Genomic DNA, 18,204 nt, shown 5'->3' with positions numbered 1-18,204 from the left:
GAGGTTTCTCTGCCTTCTGAGAAATGCCTTGAAATCCCAAGTTTTTACCTCCTGAACAGAGAGATCATGTAGGGCCATCATGCTCTCAGGTAAAAGCATGTAGTGTGGAAAGATGCAGGTAAGTTTCAATGAAAGTTGTTTTGGAATCTAGAGGAATTTCTTATGGTATAGTTTGAAGTACAGAAATTATGAAAGGACTTTCAAGACAGCAGTAAGTCAAGCATAGGAGAATTTAGATCTTTTGCCTCATCTCCGATTTACTTTATGTTTTAAAAAAAATGTTTCTGCTTTGCCACTTAGCAGTTAGATGAATTGCTTTTCTCAGACCAACTTCTGCCCTCCTTTTGTGACTAATCCTCTTTCTGATATCTGTAACTCCACTCAGGATTCTCAGCAGACTGCACCGATAGGATTAGTCTGTAATAGCCAGTGTTTGTACGACACTTAGTGGAAAAGTTGCTTCAAATCTATGTAATTCCTGATTGTTGCCCAAGGCAATCAATATACTTGCAGATCTAGAAATAATCCTAGTAAGTGGAGCTGCTCCATATTGTAGAGCTGCAGCCATAGTCAGTAATACATCCGAATGAAGCCTACAGCTTTAAAGGCTACTCTCAATATGTTTTTAATTCTTGAAAACCTCTTCTAGCTCCAGTCTGAGCAGCTTTGAGCTATCTCCTCAGTCACAACTAGAGGGTACTAGAAATGATTTACAAGAAAAGATCGCAGTAGTGCTTTGTCTTCTGTATGTTTGTTTCCAGTCACTAGGTTTTAAATGCTGCTGCTGTTCCCAAACTGCCCAAAAAGGAGAGCAATGTGAGCTGAGCTTTGTAGCTTACTTAGTAAACAAATTAGTAAACAAATGTAGCTTGTTTATTCCAAGTAATGCTGCTGATAGTGCTGCCTTGGGAACATTCACAGCTTTGGTTGGACTGAAGCAAATAAAGACAAACTAGTAAGAAGTCTAATATTTACCAATCCCCTTAAAGACTTTCATGTAGGGAGAGGAAAGTGAATCGTTTGAAGTTGTCAAAAGTGGAGTGGGCAAATTTAGAGTTGGGTTTAACCAAACCTGAATTTGTCTTTCTGAAAAAAAATCACAAAATGGAAGAGGCTTCACCACCTTCCTAGTTAGCACCTGGACTGTGCAATAAAGAAATATTTCTATAGCCTCTAAAGGCCGGGGGGGAGTGGTTCCTTACTCTAAAGGGGAACCTACATAACTCCTCTACATTACAGAAATCTAAATTTAAGTGAGATTAGTCCCATATCGGCACTAGTGTCTGCTTCACTGACAGATGGTTTAAAGAGGTAAGGCAGCAGCAAGGATGGTGCAGAGCTTCTGTCCTGTTCATATCTGGGGTTGCTTCTCTGAGCAGTGGGATCATGGCCATGCTCTTCACTTTTCACCCAGTGGGATGTAACAATTGTTACTCAATGACTTTTGGGGGCCGGCGGATGGCTGTGGATCTGAAGGTGATGATTGCTCCGGTGGTACTCAGCAGATGTTCAACAACTTTTAAAAAGCATTTTTGTTGTTGCATACCATCTATGGGGTTGAATCCTTGGATGGAAGCTGCTAAGGGGTCAGGTGCAGTAGTGCTGCACTTCACTGTGTTTTGTTGCCCTCTTCAGGCCAGCAACAAAGTGGAAGTGGATATGGAGAAGGCAGAAAGCTTGCGTGTGACAAGAGGAGACTTCTTTGCGTCTTTGGAGAACGACATCAAACCGGTGAGTAGGCAGCATGCGACTTGGGTGATAGAGTCACGCAGTACAGTTAATGATGCAAGAGAGCAACTTCCTTCTGGGATCAGATGTGCTGTAATTCACTGTGGTCTGAAGTATTGTATCCTGTGTTGTAGGAAGGAGAGCAGGGAGCTGCTCTCTGCCTGCAACAGTAAGGCTCTATTTTATACCTTTTCTTCTATGCAAGAATCTTAAAAAGCAATAGAACAAATAAAGCAGCACAGTTTCTTCTCCTTGTTGTATGTACACTCTCCCTTTTATGCTACTTCAGTCAATTGATGTCAGCTTTCATGTGGACTGTAACAGGAGACTTAAGCCCCGTTTTTGAGAATTTAAATTTTGAGAATTTAAATGACATAGATTCAAAACACATTGGTGACTTGCACTGATTAGAATATGTGCTGAGGATACATGTAAAATAAATGCTGCCTCTCTTAATATAGGCATTTGGAACCAACCAGGAAGACTATGCGAGTTATATCATGAATGGTATTATTAAGTGGGGTGATCCAGTAACAAGGGTATTGGATGATGGGGAGCTGCTTGTTCAACAGACCAAGAACAGTGACCGTACTCCACTTGTTAGCGTTCTTCTAGAAGGTAAAGTTATAAAATAAATAAATAAATAAATAAATATGTATTTAAAAAGAAAGAAACTTGTGTAAATAATTTTTATCTGTTGCCCACATGGTGGCTGTTATATCCTGCAACTGCATGTAGAAGTAACATATAGCAGGAAAAATAGAATTAATTTCCTTCTCTATATTGGGTGAAATTAGTTTAGATATTAACACTGGCTTCTCAGCATGAAATTTGAGGGGATGATCTAAGTCCTGGTCTTGGAACAACAGAAAAGTGAGTGTATGCGGTTGATCTAAATGTGGATGTTTTACAGTTCAAACATCTTTAGCTGAGTTAGGTATCACTATTCGATTTCAAGTCATTGGAGATCTCAACAGTGTTATCAACTGAGTTCAAATAACAGTTCATCTGGCCACTTTTAGGTGTGTACTGTTAGAGGAGGATTGCCCTCCATCAGCACTGTTGTTGACTATGAAGAGTCTAGGAAGCTAGTTCAGTATCTCTGTTGCAGATATTAAAGTGTACGTTATTTACCACTTCCCTCTTTCTTTTTCCTGAAGTCTAAAAGTTTGGATTGCTTCTATTGCTTAGTGGTTTGTTGCTTTGAAATTAAACCCTGAATAGCTTCCCCTGAATAATTCTGTGTTTGTGGTCAGCATATTTCAACATATTGCTTGTATGCAATACCTTACTGTATTCCAGATTGATTTGTACTCAGTGTATAGATTCAGATGTGTTTTGGTCTTTGAATTATCCTAGTGTGAATTCAGACAAATTATAAGTTGTCTTTGTCAATATTTACTTGGCATTCATGCTGTTTGCTTGTTTACCATGGTACCTCCAGAAAACATATCTCTAAGGGGCATGAAAGTGGTTCAGAAAGATTCTGCAAAATACAAACACATACTAATTTTGCTGCAGTGCCCTCTTCTATAACATATGTCTCATTCTCTTTTGTGTTTGTTTCATGGCAAATCAGACTGCATGTGCTCAAATAGTTGCATTAATTTCCTTCTTTCTGCAATCCAGTCCTCCAGATGAGGGAGCGTTCCCTCTGCAAGTAGAAGAAAAGGGCACTTCACACTGCAAATACCTGTGAAAAAAATCATAATCATATTTAAAATATCATCCATGCTGAGCCTTACCAGAACTGTTTTCTCCTTTGATTTTTTTTAATTTTGTTTTTCCTTTGGATCAGGTCCCCCCCACAGTGGGAAGACTGCTTTAGCAGCAAAAATAGCTGAGGAATCCAACTTCCCCTTTATCAAGATCTGTTCTCCTGATAAGATGATTGGATTTTCTGAAACAGCCAAGTGCCAGGCTATGAAGAAGGTACTTCTGCACCCTCCTCTTTTGTTTGATGACAATTCAATTCTGTGTGCTGTAGTAGATTGAAAAGTGAATATTCCTTGAGATTGTGCTTTCTTTCCTCTGTAGGTCCTAAATTCCTATACACGTGTTTGTTTATAAAACTAAATGAATGTTTTTGGGGCACTGACACTCAGTGACTCATCCCATGACACTTAGTTTCTTTAGAAACCCTTTTGAAAAACCCAGCAAACACTGGCCAGTGACTGTTAAACAAAATTACAGCAGTTCAGTAAGCTCTATGTATCACCAAACAGATCTTGTGAAAAAATGTAAATGGATATATTGCTTTGTGTAAAAACAGTGTTGTGTTAAAGCAGTGCTATTCCCCATCTTCTGAAAGCCTTCTGTAATAATGTACTAGGCCACCCAAATACTCAGCAAGTGCACTGTGGAATTCTGGAAGAGTAAAGTCAGTTGTTGTGTGTAGTGTCCAAATGCTTTAGGTTCTACAGTAGTCTTCTCTTTATATTTAATTCAATAGAAGTCTCTTCAGTTGAAGTTCCATGGCAGAATCACTAGTATTATAGATTATTCTAGCTGCAGGAAAACTTTTTTTTTTTTGGTATTGCTTGTGGTCAGTTGTAATTCCATATGTGATCACAAAGAAATGTTCATTGTGTGTTTGGAATTTATTTTCCTAATTAATAATCTGCTAATAAATGAATGCAGAGGGTTCTGGTTAAACTCCTGCTGCTGAACAGAAAGCAAAGAAGTGGCACCTTTGAAGATGCTACCTGTGCATGTTGCCATTGAGTTAATTAGCTGCTTTGATAATTATGTTCCAGGCACTGAAAGATCAAAGGAAGCTCTTTAGATAGAAAGAATCACATTTGTTCTGGATGTTTTCAGGGTGCCTGACAGGGTAGACCTGAAAGAAGGCAAGGATCTTGCTGAAAGTAGCATGTATAAATTCATAGCTCACAGGCCTTTTGCTCATGTGTCTTCAAAAAAAAAAGTTTGCTTGCTTTGTCCCAGCTGAGGAGATTTCATGTGATTGCTTTGAATAAAGTCTCAGGGTGGTTTGTGCATGGATTATTTGGTTCTGGAAGGGAAAATGTCAAGGTTCTGGCCCAGTCAGGTCTGATATATAGTCATAACTAAAAATGGAACAAAACATCTGAGCAGTGATGAGCAAGCCTGGAGCTTTGTCTCCAAAGATGAAGATAGGAAAGGCTCAGGGTTGCACTTGGAAGGAGCAGATCCTGCCCGAATTAAACTAGGAACAGTTTTGAGGTGACAAAGTTAGTTTAAATTAGAGGTTTAACAACTTGGAGAGCAGGGGAAATGCAGACAAATTGAACAACTTAGATTGTTTCAAGTAGTCAAATGGAAGAAAAGAAATTTCATTTACAGAAGCAATTTACTCTTCTGGCTGAATTATACTGGATTAGGCAGGTAAATGAGATATGTTACTCTAAGAATAAAGAAATAACCCATTGCAAGATTGCGTAGTTTTTAAGAGAAGCAGTGTGCTCACAGCTGGAAGCCCAGTTTGTAATTTAGATTCTAAAAGGATCATTCTGGATTTCACTTGAATCCAGGGTATGCTGGAGGTAGGCTGGCAATACCACTGAAGTCCTTAGTGCTACTCGTAGTTTAAATCCAATCTTTGCAGTTGCTGCTCTGTAAAGGGTGATATGGAGGCTTAATCACTAGGTCTTGTTATAACCAATATCCAGCCTGTATATAAAAACTTCATAATTGCATTATGATCGTGGCGGTGGGTTTTTTTGTCTGTGTGTGTGTGTATTGTTATATTCTCAGTATTGCCCCAGCTCCAAAAACCAAAGGAAGGGTGTTCTGTTTTGTCTATTCTTTACAATCAAATGCAGCAGCAGCTGGCTTTTTTGCAAAATGTATTGGGTAAATAAACAAAGCTCATCTCTGAATTTGAGATTGTCAGTGCTTTATTAAATGCAGGTAGAGTCTAGTCTTGTGGTATTTATGTTCTTTATTCTGTTTATTCTTCTAAATATTGCTGTGCTTAGTTAAAAACAAATCAACAGTTCCAATCGTGACTATTGTAGTTTTGCCGATGAGATTTAACAGTGAGTCATTTTGCTGTTTTTATTAGATCTTTGATGATGCGTACAAGTCCCAGCTAAGCTGTGTTGTTGTGGACGACATTGAGAGACTCCTAGGTGAGTTAGGACAATGGGGAGTGTGTTGTCCGTTGTGCAGAAATACTGAAATATTTGCAGTATTGAAATATCACAAACCAGAAGTGGTTTGGAACTGTTTACTTTAGGAGCTTTGAGCTGCTTTCTGTTACAGTCAAGTGGTTTATATGTGCAACTGCTTAATGGGCATTAAAATGCATTTTTCATTTCAGATTACGTTCCAATTGGACCACGGTTCTCTAATCTGGTATTGCAAGCCCTTCTTGTACTGCTAAAGAAGGCCCCCCCTCAGGTAAGAAAGTAATCGAGGAGGGAGATGCCTTATTCCTGTAATAATTTTGACAGTGGAGGGCTTTGTGTCTTGCTGATAACTGCTGTGCTGCCAGTGGTATTAGTGCTATTGTCTCTGATTCAGACAAGTTAATCCTAGCCTGCTGCTGTTCATTCAGTTAGACATTTCTAGGATAACCACAAAGGATTCATCATTAATTATCTAATTATTTAAGGGTGAATCTTACGGAGTTAGCCCTAGAAATACTAACAAAGGAAACAGGTTAAACCTTTACCATGTAAACTTCAAACATGCAAGCAGTGAGCTTTCTGATTTCACTAAGGAGCAGTACACTCCAAATTGATCCCTGGCTCAAGCACGTGCTCCCTTCTTATTTAGAGTTGATTTCTGAGTAATGTATGATTGGGGATGCTAGGGTTTTAATTTGTTCTTAACTTGAAATTATCAGGTGTTAATTAAAAAAAGGTGAGTAAGGCTCCAGATTTTACATCTCTTTCTGGCCCTGTCAATTTGTACTTTTTTGACTTGACAAGATTTAAGAAAATCAGAAGCAATAATGTTTCTGAAGCTTGCACTGAATGAGACGAGCATGGAGGGACGCTTCTTTTTTGTTTGCCATTTTTCCTGTCATTCACTAGAATTCTGTGCTGTGTGTGAAAGTATCTGCATGAATAAGTAACATGCTAACAGGAAAACCTTGAAAGTTGGTGTCAGGTAAAAGTAGAGAAACACAGCCTGGCTGAACTCTTTTTTTTTTTTTTTTTTTTGTCATTTTTAATATCCTGGAAACAGTTATGTATGCATGAGTATTGTTTTCATTAGATAGTTTGGTGAAAAGACCTTTCAAATCTAGAACTTTGAACTAAATTGTAATGCCACAGACCCTGAAGTTCCCCTTGTGGCTGTCAACCTGGGAGAACAAAGATTTCTCCCAGTGAGCTGTCTGTGCCATGTGAAGCCTCTGATATCAAACTTGGATTCTGTTATCATGTAAGTTGGAACAGAAAGGCTGGCTGTGTGCAGCTGCACAACCCTGTTTTTGATAGCTGTAATCTCATGTAATCGTTAACCTATTGCTAGGTATTCCCATAGTACTAGGAAATGATTATTCCCATAGATCAGCAGGAAAAAATAGAACATGATTTGGCTCAGTAGTCCAAGGAATTTATAATATTAGGCTTTGCATTTTATCACTGTCCTCTGAATGTATTTTGCTGCTTAGTTGCACTTTTGTTGGCACCCAAGTCTCCCCGAAAGCAGGATGCCGGGCTTGAAGCTCTCAGATATTTGCCAAGTTTATGCATGTTGCTAGAGATTTGTACTTTGCAATGTTTGAAATGCCCTCAAGGCTGGAAGACTTTGGGTTGACAGCCAATATTATGGTGACTTAAGCCATAAATTGTTGGAGGGTAAAGAGTTTTCTGAGGAAATGTCACTGTTTGATTGATGCTTTTTTTTCTTTTCTTTTAAGTGTCCACTATTGGCTACTGTAGAAATTCGGACATGAGGTTAGAAGGGCCTTTTATGCTGACCTACTTTTGCTGTTCTGATCATAGGGCTCTTTCTAGCATGTTTGTTTCCTGTGAGCTCTCTGTGATAATCATGTCATCTGGGGATTATTTCTTTCATTAAAAAAAAAAAAAAAAAAACACCAAACACAACTGTGTATAAGATGTGGATTCATGCAGGAAAAGGCCAAGAGTTCTCTGCTGTGAACCTTTACTGTGAAAAAGATTGAATGTGGGCAAGGAGACTCTTAAGGCTTTTAAGCTCAAATGAGAAACCCACAAGGGAGATAATACTGCTGGTTAATCATTGCCCTTCGAAGTTCCCTCTGAGATCACTAGTTCCCTTGGGGAGCAATTTATTTGGAAGGAATGGCTGGTTTCAAGGGTTTTGGTTGTAATTTGAGATGCAGATAAATGCTTTAAATGTACATGAGTAGCATCAGTGGTACTAACCTGCTCCATGAGGTCAAACCGACGCAAATCTCTGTGGGATTGGGGTCATGGTTTAGGTTCATTCCTCATTCCTTGTAAAAACAGTGTCCTGGCTCATACCATACACCATACGTGTCCCAGTGCTGGGAGAAATTGTTGGCAACGTGCTGGGGAGGCAGTACCTGGCTTCCTTTTCTGTCAGTAGTTGCAGGGGCCCAAAATACGAACGCAGGTGATTTGAAAAGCTTAAGAATGGGAACGACAAAGCAGTTGAAAGTGCAAGCAAGGAATGAGTGGGAAGCAGAGAGCATTCCGGCAGTGCAGCTTTGCTGCTCCCATCTTTGTGGCCCAGATTATGTATTCACACAGTGTTGTCACATCACTTGCAGAGTATACTTAATGTGCAAGCAGCTTCCTACAATTACTGTAGGCTATGTGTGTAAGAAGAGCATTTCTGGGATGATATCTTATTAATTATGCATTGAGGTATATGTCTCTGTTAAATTGGTTTATGAAAGCTGCTTCCCAGATTTCCCTCCTCTTATTGCAACTGTATTATTTTAACGCAGTGTGTGAAGGGCACATTCTCAAACCTTCTGTTTTTCTAGCTTGTTTGTACTTTGCAGAAGTTTTGGGAGTAAACATGTTAGACTTAAAAAAAAAAAAAAAAAAAAAAAAAAATTAGAAACGTTTGTCATTTTGCTTTAAATTCCCAGTCACTGCTCATGACTGCTAGTTCCTCTGAGCAATGCTTAAATAGTGGTATCTATTACTTGTTCAAGAAGACTGAAAAACATTGCATTTTGTTTAGTATCTTTTTTTAAACCAATTAAAAAGCTTTTCTAAAATGGACTGAAGAGAAGAAAATAAACCATGTTCTCTTGGGTCTTTATTTCAATCAAGTTTCACTGTGTTGTGCAGGAGAAGAGGCTGGGGGGGATAGAAAAACTGAAAAGGACTGTCGCAGCGGGGAGCCAAGCGGGAGAAAAGGACTTCTCTGAGAACTAAGCAGCAGCAGCTCCGAAAGCCGAAGCTGCTTCATCTACATGCAGAGTCACACAAGGCATGGAGACGCTCACCAGCCCCACAGAGGTTTCACATGTGCTTCCCTGCTGGTTCCTGTGAAAAGCTAACAATTGGCTCAAAGGGTGAAAGACCATTGCAGCATCCCCGCGCTAAGCTGGACGTACAATTTGTGCAGTGTTATGAAATGTCTGGCTTAGCGAGATGCTCTCGAACACTCTTGTGGATGCCCTTCCACTGTTCCCAGAGGCCCCCAGCCCCTTTCCTCTCCGGGACACAGGAGGCTTTTGCAGATTTATGAAAGTTGATGGGGGAAAGAGGAAAATAATCTCCTTGTTTGATATAATCCCACATACATTCCCGATTCCACGTCACTTGGAAGCAACTCCAATCAATAGAGATGTTACGCTTACACCTGTAAACCTGGGGAACTGCATTTTCTCCCATTACGTGTGAAGAATCTCAAAACATATACTTAAAAATATAGAAGGGGCCAAAGTTGAGTGAGCAGCCAATGAGTATCCAACAGAGGCACTTCAGTATCCACCAGCACTTGGCTGTAGAGTATTTTAAGCTCCCTTTGCCTGGGGCTGGTGAGATGTGCTGAAATGATGTAATTTGAGACTCTGCTGACACGCTGGGACTTCATTTGCTTGTAGCAGTCTACGAAATTCATTTATGATCTAGTTTGTCTTAGGTAGTCAATACAATAATATGGTGCCTCTTAGGAAGTGAGTGCTAAGAAGAATCAATCTCATAATGCTTGAAAATGTAGTCATTGAAAACTACTCCCTTTTTTGAACTTTGAACGCTGTAGTTGTCTGGTTATGGTTATGTCCTTTAGTCAGATAAAATCCGTGTAGTAGAGAGAGGTGAAATCTGGGGTTACCCCACTTCTAGAATGCAGTGGGGGCAAGTTGCACATCTATGTCTCCTTAGTGTGGAGGGAGCCTGGGCTTCCAACTGAGGCACCTCTATTGTCTAAAAACAGGTGTGAGGAATCCAGACTTCGGTGGTGTGCTTGTATCTAATCTCCGTTAATGGAGGAACTAGTCCTAAAACTGTCCTGATAATGAGTCTGAAATAAAATGATCTTAAGCTGTTGAAAAACCAAGTTCCTTCTTATGTGGTAGCTACGCCTAATCTTTGGAGGTTCACCTCGAATCCTGATCTTTTACAGGCCAAACATGGCGTATGGCCTTTGCGATGGCTGTTGCAGAAATTAAGGATCAAAAAAATTTAAGTTTCTGAAAACAGGGGCAATTTAGCAGTGCATCTTAATAGCAAGAATAAATCCACTGATACATGGTGGTGGGTTGTCACTGCAGAGTAATTGGCTGAGGTCAGCTTTTGACAACTTGGCCTTATGGCTTTGCATGCTTTCGTGGCAATGCCTGGGGCAAAACATTTCTGACTTGTAGGTTTTCCAGTTGTTTGCTGAGCAAGTTGCCTGAAACTTTGGAAAGTACAAGGGACTCCTGACACTTAATTTTCTTTTAGTAATTGGTACAGCAGAGATTACGCTTGTTTGACGGTAAATGGTTTTCCAGTGGTTGAAGTTCAGAGGTAGCAGGTTGAAGTGCGTGTCTTTTGAAGAAAGCAGGGAAAACGAATGCTTTGCGTGGAACAGTTAAAAACTTGAAGTACAGTTTTGCGGTTCAGCCCTCTGTTCTAATGAGTTTTCTACCATTCAGTCACTTGTGGGTCTTGAGTGTGGTTCCTAACAGTCATGTGAAACCTGCTGAGGGATCAGCCCTCTCCTAGCTTGTCCTGTTACTTTTGAACCTTGTTAAGCTTTTGTGTTCTTAGTGGTGGTATTGTTTACATTGAACAGAACTGTATGGTGAAAGTGAGTATCCTTTTGTTTGCTTTAAAACAAATGCATGATAATTTATGTAGTGCTGTGTAGTTTTTATGGTGAGAAAGAGCAGTTTTACTCCCTCATCTCCTCCACTGCAGCGCCGCTGATTTTACGGACCTTTCTGTTTACCCTCTTCCCCTGTTAATTTACCAAGAGTCTATTTATGGAAGTTATTCCATGTTTCTGTGTATCTTCATTGCTTTCCTCTAATTTCTCCAGCTCAGTGCTATTTGAAATGACAAGGATTGCATACCGTCTCTGCAGTAAGAGCACTGTGGATTCACACTGTAGAATAATGACTTCTGTTTTTCTCTTTTCCCATTTTAACAGTTTTTAAGTGTTTGCACTTTGAGTAATGCTTAGCATTGAGCTGACACTTCCACAGAACTTGCCACAATGACTGATTCCAGTGGCTTTCCTAAACTGTAATAAGTCGCTCAGAGTCATTTTTGTGTGTCCAGTAATTGTCCTCTGGCCTGGTTTACAGCAAGTTTGGGATTCATGTGAATAAATGTGGCCATAGCAAGTTTGGTTTTCTACAGCTGAACTAGTTGTTTAGAAAACAGATTGCTGTGTGAGCACAGAGCTGCTCTGGGAGGAGGTTAAGTGTCATCTGGGCTTTGTTAACGAAAAGGAAGTATAGAAAATGAAATCATATGTAGAAACATGGAGTTAGAGTAGGTGGAATTTGCCTCACTGATTACATTTTGTACAGAAATGTCTTCTGTTTTCTAAATGTTAGTCTTCTTCTGGTGAGACCTTTTAGTCTCTAGTGAAGTTTCTATGGAGACTCCATTTTTGGTGTTATCAAGTATGTATTTCTTCAATGTAGAAGTTGCTCAGGTAGCATCCTTCACGTAGTTAATGTGCAAGCTTGTTACTTCCTTGACCAATGTCTTATCTGCTGTGCCATGAACAGTGCATGTGCTATTAGCTGTACTTTGGGAACAGAAACTGCCTTGCTTGAGTGCAGCTGAGGATTTGTTGTGGTGTTTGTTTTTGTTTTTCAAATACAGTGCTCATAGTCCATGAGAAACTGTTATTAATATGTCCCTTACCCAAGCTGTTCTGGATTGTAAGAGTTGTGTAGGTTTCACATGCAGTAAAAAACTTACAAAACCAACCAAACAACAACAACAAGACAAACAAAAACAAAACAAAAACAACTGCTGTAGTTTGTAAAGCAGATAGTCTTGGTGGTGTAGTTTTGCAAGAGTGGGCTGGTGCATCTTTCGGAGGTCTGGGTTCTGTTCTAGAGTCTCTCTGACTTCCTTTGTATCTTGGTAACTTACCTGTATAATGAGGAAACTGTTTGAAGGTGCATAACAGCATACATATGTCTTTTTACATTTTATTTTAATAAGATAGCAAGATTTAGGCAGAAATTATTTACTGTGAGGGTGGTGAGGCCCAGGCTGCCCAGAGAAGCTGTGGGTGCCCCATCCTTGGAGGTGCTCAAGGCCAGGCTGGATGGGGCTGGGTGCAGCCTGGGCTGGTGGTGGGGGTCCCTGCCCAGGGCAGGGGTTGGAATAAGATGGGCTTTAGGGTCCTTTCCAACCCTACCCATTCTAGGATTCTAGGATTTCTCCTAATGGGGCTTATAATTTTTACTGACACGTACATCAGATATGTCAGTATTATTTATAAATCGAACAAAAACATGGAGGGTAGTGTGCTATAGAAGAGCCATGAAGGCAAAGTAAATCAGAATTGAGATGAAACTGTCTCCATCAAATCTGCTGATAAGCTCTGTTTCTGCATTCCTCTCGTGGAAGATTTTAAACATGCATCAGTTCTGCTGTCACATGTGCTGTTATCCCAAGTATATCTTAGCAAGTGGAAGGCACCTTTTAACCTTTTCCTTGGGTGGTAACTTCAGAGCAAATGTCAGAGGCACTCCGTAGTGTTTGTTATCACACTTCTGTGGTGCACGATCAGATGAGGATTTTAGTGTCCTTGGAGAACTCATTTCACACAGCTTCCAAGCCTGCGTTTAAAGTCTGTTTTACCAACCCCTTCCAAAGATGAAGACCACTGAAATTTTCAGTGTGTGTAAGTGAAAAACTTGTCTGTTGCTGAGCATCATTTATTCTTCTCAGTCTAACTTCTTCAGATTAAAATAAGAACCCAGTGGGGGTTTTGTAATTCCTCGGTTTATGCTCCTTGTAGCAGCATAGATTCAAATCCCATTTGCTTACTCTCCACTGAGGGCATAGTTTTGTCATCTTTGCATTCATGATCTTAATGAATTGCTCAGACCTGGCTCCAGTTTGTAAAAGTGATAAAATATTTTTCTTTAAAAATGTTTCCCTGGCTATAGAATGGCCATAAAAAAGGAAACAAAACATGCAGTTTTAAAGCTTTAGACCTGCAGAACAGAGGAGAAGCAGCAGCCTGCTGAACTGTTGTACTTTGCCACGCTTTCTGTGGATGTCATATGCTCAGGGCACCCTACAGGTATTTTTGAACACTCAGACCTTATTCTGCTTGCTCTGCTCCCCAGTTTTAAACCTGCTATTTCTCTCGTCAGCTCACAAATTGGCTGCTTTTCCCCATTAGGTTTCTCAGGTTGTTCCCGTGTGAAGAGGTGTCTGAATCGTGAGTGCAGTACCTCCTGAAGTGTAGGCAGCGATTTCTGCACAGCAGTGTTAGCGCAGTGTTCCCCTGACCGTGCCTTTGTGCAAAGCTTGTGACCTGGGGCATGCTCTGGTTTCAACCTGCCAGACATTTCTTCCTTGTGCTGTCTTGAGCTAAAAAATAAACTTGAAGTGAGCACTTGAGTTAGTTACTGGTTCTGGGGCTTTTGTATTGTCCATCACCCAAAGCAGGAGCGTAATCTGCCCAAACACAAAAGGTCAGTGACATACAATGGCAGTCGGGAAAAAGCATTTGTCTGGCTGTGAAGATGCCTGGTCTTCATCAAAGTTGTATTAAGTTTAAACAGGTTTTCACCCTTTGTCAAAGGAATGCAAAGCAGTTTGACTGCTCTGTAGGGATAATTTTTGTTGGTGTTTTTCTGTTGTCTTTTTTTTAACGATCACTGAACAGATGTTTTGTGGCCTAAAGTCAAATCTAGAACTTTGCTCTTTGGGTCTGAGCACCAGCTGAACTTCTGTACAGCAAATGAGAAGGATACTGGGCCAGCCAGGCATCGTCATAGTCTGTGGGCTTTTTGTTTGCTGAGTTGGACTGATCAAAGCTGATACAATAATGAGAGCCTTCCATCAGCCATCACCGGTCAGTGTCTGAGCACTGTGTGGTAACATTCACATGGCATATGCAGGATGGACAAGCAAAAGTTGATTTTTATTGGCGGTTGATGTTTTCTGTTCTTTGTTCCCTAACTCTGTTATTTATAAACCCTGTTATTGCACAGGCCAGCTTGGAATTGGTGTGCTCTCTTGGTTTGAGCATGGAGGCAGCCAGACATTCTGCTGTCCTTTTATACAACCACACTGGCAATGAGAAATCTTCTGAACTTATGGCAAGCTTTGCTATTAAAGTGTGAGTTGTAAAAACATTGGAACTGTCAGTACAGTGCCAGAGAATGTCACTAAACCCACAGGATTTCTTTAAAAATAAAAATGAAAAAGGGGGGGGGGGGGGGGAAGAGAGGATGATCCTCTGAGAAGTTGTCTGTAATTGAGCTTTTGGGAGTGGAGCTTTAATCATGCTTTTAAATTTAATGAGGATTCAGCTATTTATAATGACAAATTTAGCAGAAAAGGTAAGATAGGAAAGCTGTGAGTATTGGTGGATTCTGTGTATCTTAATTTTTGGACTCCATTGGTGCAATTACGCCAGACTTCTGGAATCTGATCCTAGTCTTGTATGATGGATGTTGACAACTTTCACTTACTGAGAGGTGTAATGCTATTAATTTTATTTTAAGTGGTATTTTTAAATGGTCACTTTCTATTTTTCATTTGTTGTTAGCTGAAGCTTTCCAAGGTTGGTTCCTCTCTTCTTTTGTTTCTCCTTTTGTGATACTTACTCTGTTGTGTGGACAGGGTCGCAAGCTTCTCATCATTGGAACTACCAGTCGCAAAGATGTCCTGCAGGAAATGGAAATGTTGAATGCTTTCAGTACCACAATCCATGTGCCCAACATTGCAACAGGGGAACAGCTGATGGAGGCTTTGGAGGTGAGAAAAGTTAATGGATGACAAACAATCTCAAAACTTGCTGGAAATGAATGATTTTCCAGTAGATCTGCATTTTGGAATGCTGTCCCACTTAACTGTGTCATAACAAGTATAAAGCTTCTCTGAATTACTTTTTCATATGAAAAATGAAGGCAGAATGAGAGAACAGTAGGTCTAGGAAAAAAGTTTGTGGAGTGGATTGAAAGATTTGAAGGATATGGAAGTGGTTAGCGAATATCTTTGGGATACTTAAAGTGGAGGGTGCTAAGCTTTCATGAACAGGAAAGTCAAATGAAGGTGATTGGTGCTGAAGATACAGATTCTTTGTAAATCTGCACTCTAAATGGCTTATTCCATGCCATAGGGGAAATTGTAGTGAAAACTGAAGGCTGTTAAAATAAGTTTAACAGGCAAATCTTTTGTGCAACCTGTTACCACTGTGATAATATCACCAAAGCCTGACAGATAAAGCCACTCTTGCAACAGGTTTGGAAACTTACTGTGACTTGAGCCACTGTGTTCCTCCTGGACTCTAATCTGGAGAAATCCTGGAATGAATCATAAAAGCAAATAAGTAACTGGCTGATAAAAGATGCTATGAAAAGAACAATTGTGGAATAAAAGAATTTAAGTGTTTTGCCTTGTCTGAAGACATCGCAACAAATTGTCCTTCTAAGCTAGAAAATGCACACTAGCTTCTTGTTTGCTTTGTCCTGAGTTAGGTAGCATTATTCCTAATGACGGTATCCTGACTTATTTATTTTTCCAGCTCCTGGGTAACTTCAAAGACAAGGAACGCAGCACCATTGCACAGAACGTCAAAGGGATGTCTGTTTGGATCGGTATCAAGAAGCTGCTGATGCTGATAGAAATGTCATTACAAGTAAGAATTTTTCTGGTCCAGGAAGGAGTGGGGTAAATATAGCAGTCTCAGGGGTTCCCACTTGTCTGCAGACTCCTATTTCAGCTTTGTGGTGGGAACCTTTGGAGAAAGGTCTTTTCTCCAAAAAGACCTTCGGTGAGAAGAAATTTTCAGAACAAAGAAATCTCCAGGTCTTGGTCCATGGAGAGATCTTTAAAAACCACAGTGCCTATAGGCTGTTTAGAACTGCATTTCAGAGGAGAGCATCTGGCAACTAGAGGGATTGGATTAACTTACCTTTTGTGAAATTTCTTCTCTACACCCAGCATGCTAAGCTTGCAGATAGCAATCACTTAGTGTTGTGTTTTTTTTTCTTTTTTTTTTTCTTTTTTAAAAAAAAGGTGCCTGTGCAGGTGTATGTGCTCTTTCCCTGAAGAAGATAAATCTGTCAGGCTGTTCAGCTGCTCTTCTCTTTATTTTCCACTTTCAGCACTTTAAAGAAAATAATTGCAGAGGGTAGAAATATGTAGCTCTTAACCCTCCCCCGCACCCATCATCTATGCCTGCAAGCCAGCCATCAAGCTCGTGCTCGACAGTATATGCATGCTAAAAATGAGAGGGTGTAGCATGCAGCCCTAATCCTCTGCGGCTGACATTTCAGCGCCCTTCTGAGTCCTCCCCCCCCCTCACACGCTCTCTTTTCACATCAAATGGATTTAGCGCAGCTGAGTGAACTGTCCTTAGATCTTCCTAGGAGAGGCTGAGCATAAGCTAAGAGGCATGTAGTTTAGCAGCATATAAGTCATGTATCCCTCTGTTCACTATTCACAATTCTGTTAAAACTTGCACAGCACTAAGGATATGCTCTGACTAGATGTCACCTCAGGGAATAAAGTCATTTATCTAGATTACTTTTTCCTCTTCTTCCTTGGCTTTTAATTCCATACCTACAGGCAAGTCAGTAAGTCATTGCTCACATGTATTAAATGTATTTAAGGGGTGCAGGCCTCAGGGACTGCCTGGCTCTCTTGCAGTCCATTTCACTTAGCCTTGACAATGGATTCCTTCTTCTGACGCAGGACGTTTTCTTTTGCTGCTCTGACCTTAAGTGTTTGTTTTTGTCAAAAGTGAAGGTGAAGGTTATGTAAACTGTGGACAGTTGTGTATCTGATGTGTGGGTGGAGATGCTTACCCCAGACTTGTTCACAGCATCACCCTGTGGCTGCACACCTAGGACACTGTAGACAGGGAGTCTTCAGGCCCTGGGCAGTGCAGACAGGTAAACTGGTGTTGTGCATTTTTTTTGAACCAGGTAACAATTTTGTAGATGAGCCTATGACCAGTCAGGCTGGGAGGAGATGGGCAGAACTCCCGTGTTCATGCCACTCCTGAAACGTGGAAGAAGTACAAAAGGAAGGGCTGTTACTGCCAGCATAGGTGGCTGGTAACCCACCTGTGTTTACTATACAAGGGTGGTTGGTAGTGACGTGACTTCTTACTACATTCAATTTTGGTGAATAGTACAAGGAGGTTAAATACAAAGACGTTCTGTTGTGAAAGATCTGAGCTGTTTACGTGTCTCCATCTTCAGAACTGCTATTAGTAAGGAAAGCGGTACAGGTATGTCACTAAATAGAAGAATATTACCACGGTAATACCCGATTTGGTTTGCTTTTCCTGGAAAGGAGAACTTTATTAAATGAGATACTTAATTTTTCACTGAGCTAGAACACAGCGTTTTAGAAAGAGAAAGATGAGAAACCTAAGATCCTTAATAATTCCAAGTGATGGACAATGTTTCTCAAAATGCAAGTGATTAGGTCCCATGGTGAATGAATTCTTTGCAAAAATAGTCTTCCTTCCTTCCTTCTCTGTGGTCACTGAATTTGTGTTTTTGTTTTACTAGACTCGTAAACCTAACGTGTTCTATATGTAGATATTCTTACACTGTTTAAATGACTTCCAGTTTGTTTAAAAGTCAAATCTTGCTCAACTTCTCTCAGTATCAATATCTTCTCTTGGAGTATCATAAACCACTGCATTGCTTTGATGCCTTGGGTTGCTTTGTTACCTTGTTTACAAACCTTGTAAACCCACACTTTTTGGCAGCTTAATTTCCTTCAAACTGTGCTAATGTTTTACTTCGCTGTTTACTTTAATGTTGAACTGTTTGCATTTAGTGTCATATAGTTTGGTCATCTTGTTTACACTGTGAGTCCTGGAATGATGTTCAGTTCTTGTTCAAAAGAAGTGTTTGATCAA

General features: G+C 40.2%; 1 protein-coding gene across 1 annotated transcript in view; it reads left to right on the top strand.

Moving 5' to 3' along the window:
* Window positions 1–18,204, top strand: part of NSF (N-ethylmaleimide sensitive factor, vesicle fusing ATPase) — an 82,063-nt gene that overhangs the window by 52,709 nt on the left and 11,150 nt on the right. The window contains exons 13-19 of the mRNA XM_084301359.1: window positions 1,636–1,731; window positions 2,190–2,346; window positions 3,527–3,660; window positions 5,774–5,840; window positions 6,032–6,111; window positions 14,946–15,080; window positions 15,850–15,963. Of these exons, the coding sequence (XP_084157485.1) occupies window positions 1,636–1,731; window positions 2,190–2,346; window positions 3,527–3,660; window positions 5,774–5,840; window positions 6,032–6,111; window positions 14,946–15,080; window positions 15,850–15,963 (783 nt within the window). The remainder of the gene's footprint in view (window positions 1–1,635; window positions 1,732–2,189; window positions 2,347–3,526; window positions 3,661–5,773; window positions 5,841–6,031; window positions 6,112–14,945; window positions 15,081–15,849; window positions 15,964–18,204) is intronic.

Source organism: Netta rufina, assembly GCF_964035555.1.
Source record: "Netta rufina genome assembly, chromosome: 24".
In the NCBI taxonomy this organism is placed as follows: domain Eukaryota; kingdom Metazoa; phylum Chordata; class Aves; order Anseriformes; family Anatidae; genus Netta; species Netta rufina.
Note: the sequence above shows the minus strand (reverse complement) of the source record. Positions and strands in the feature narration are given on the sequence as shown.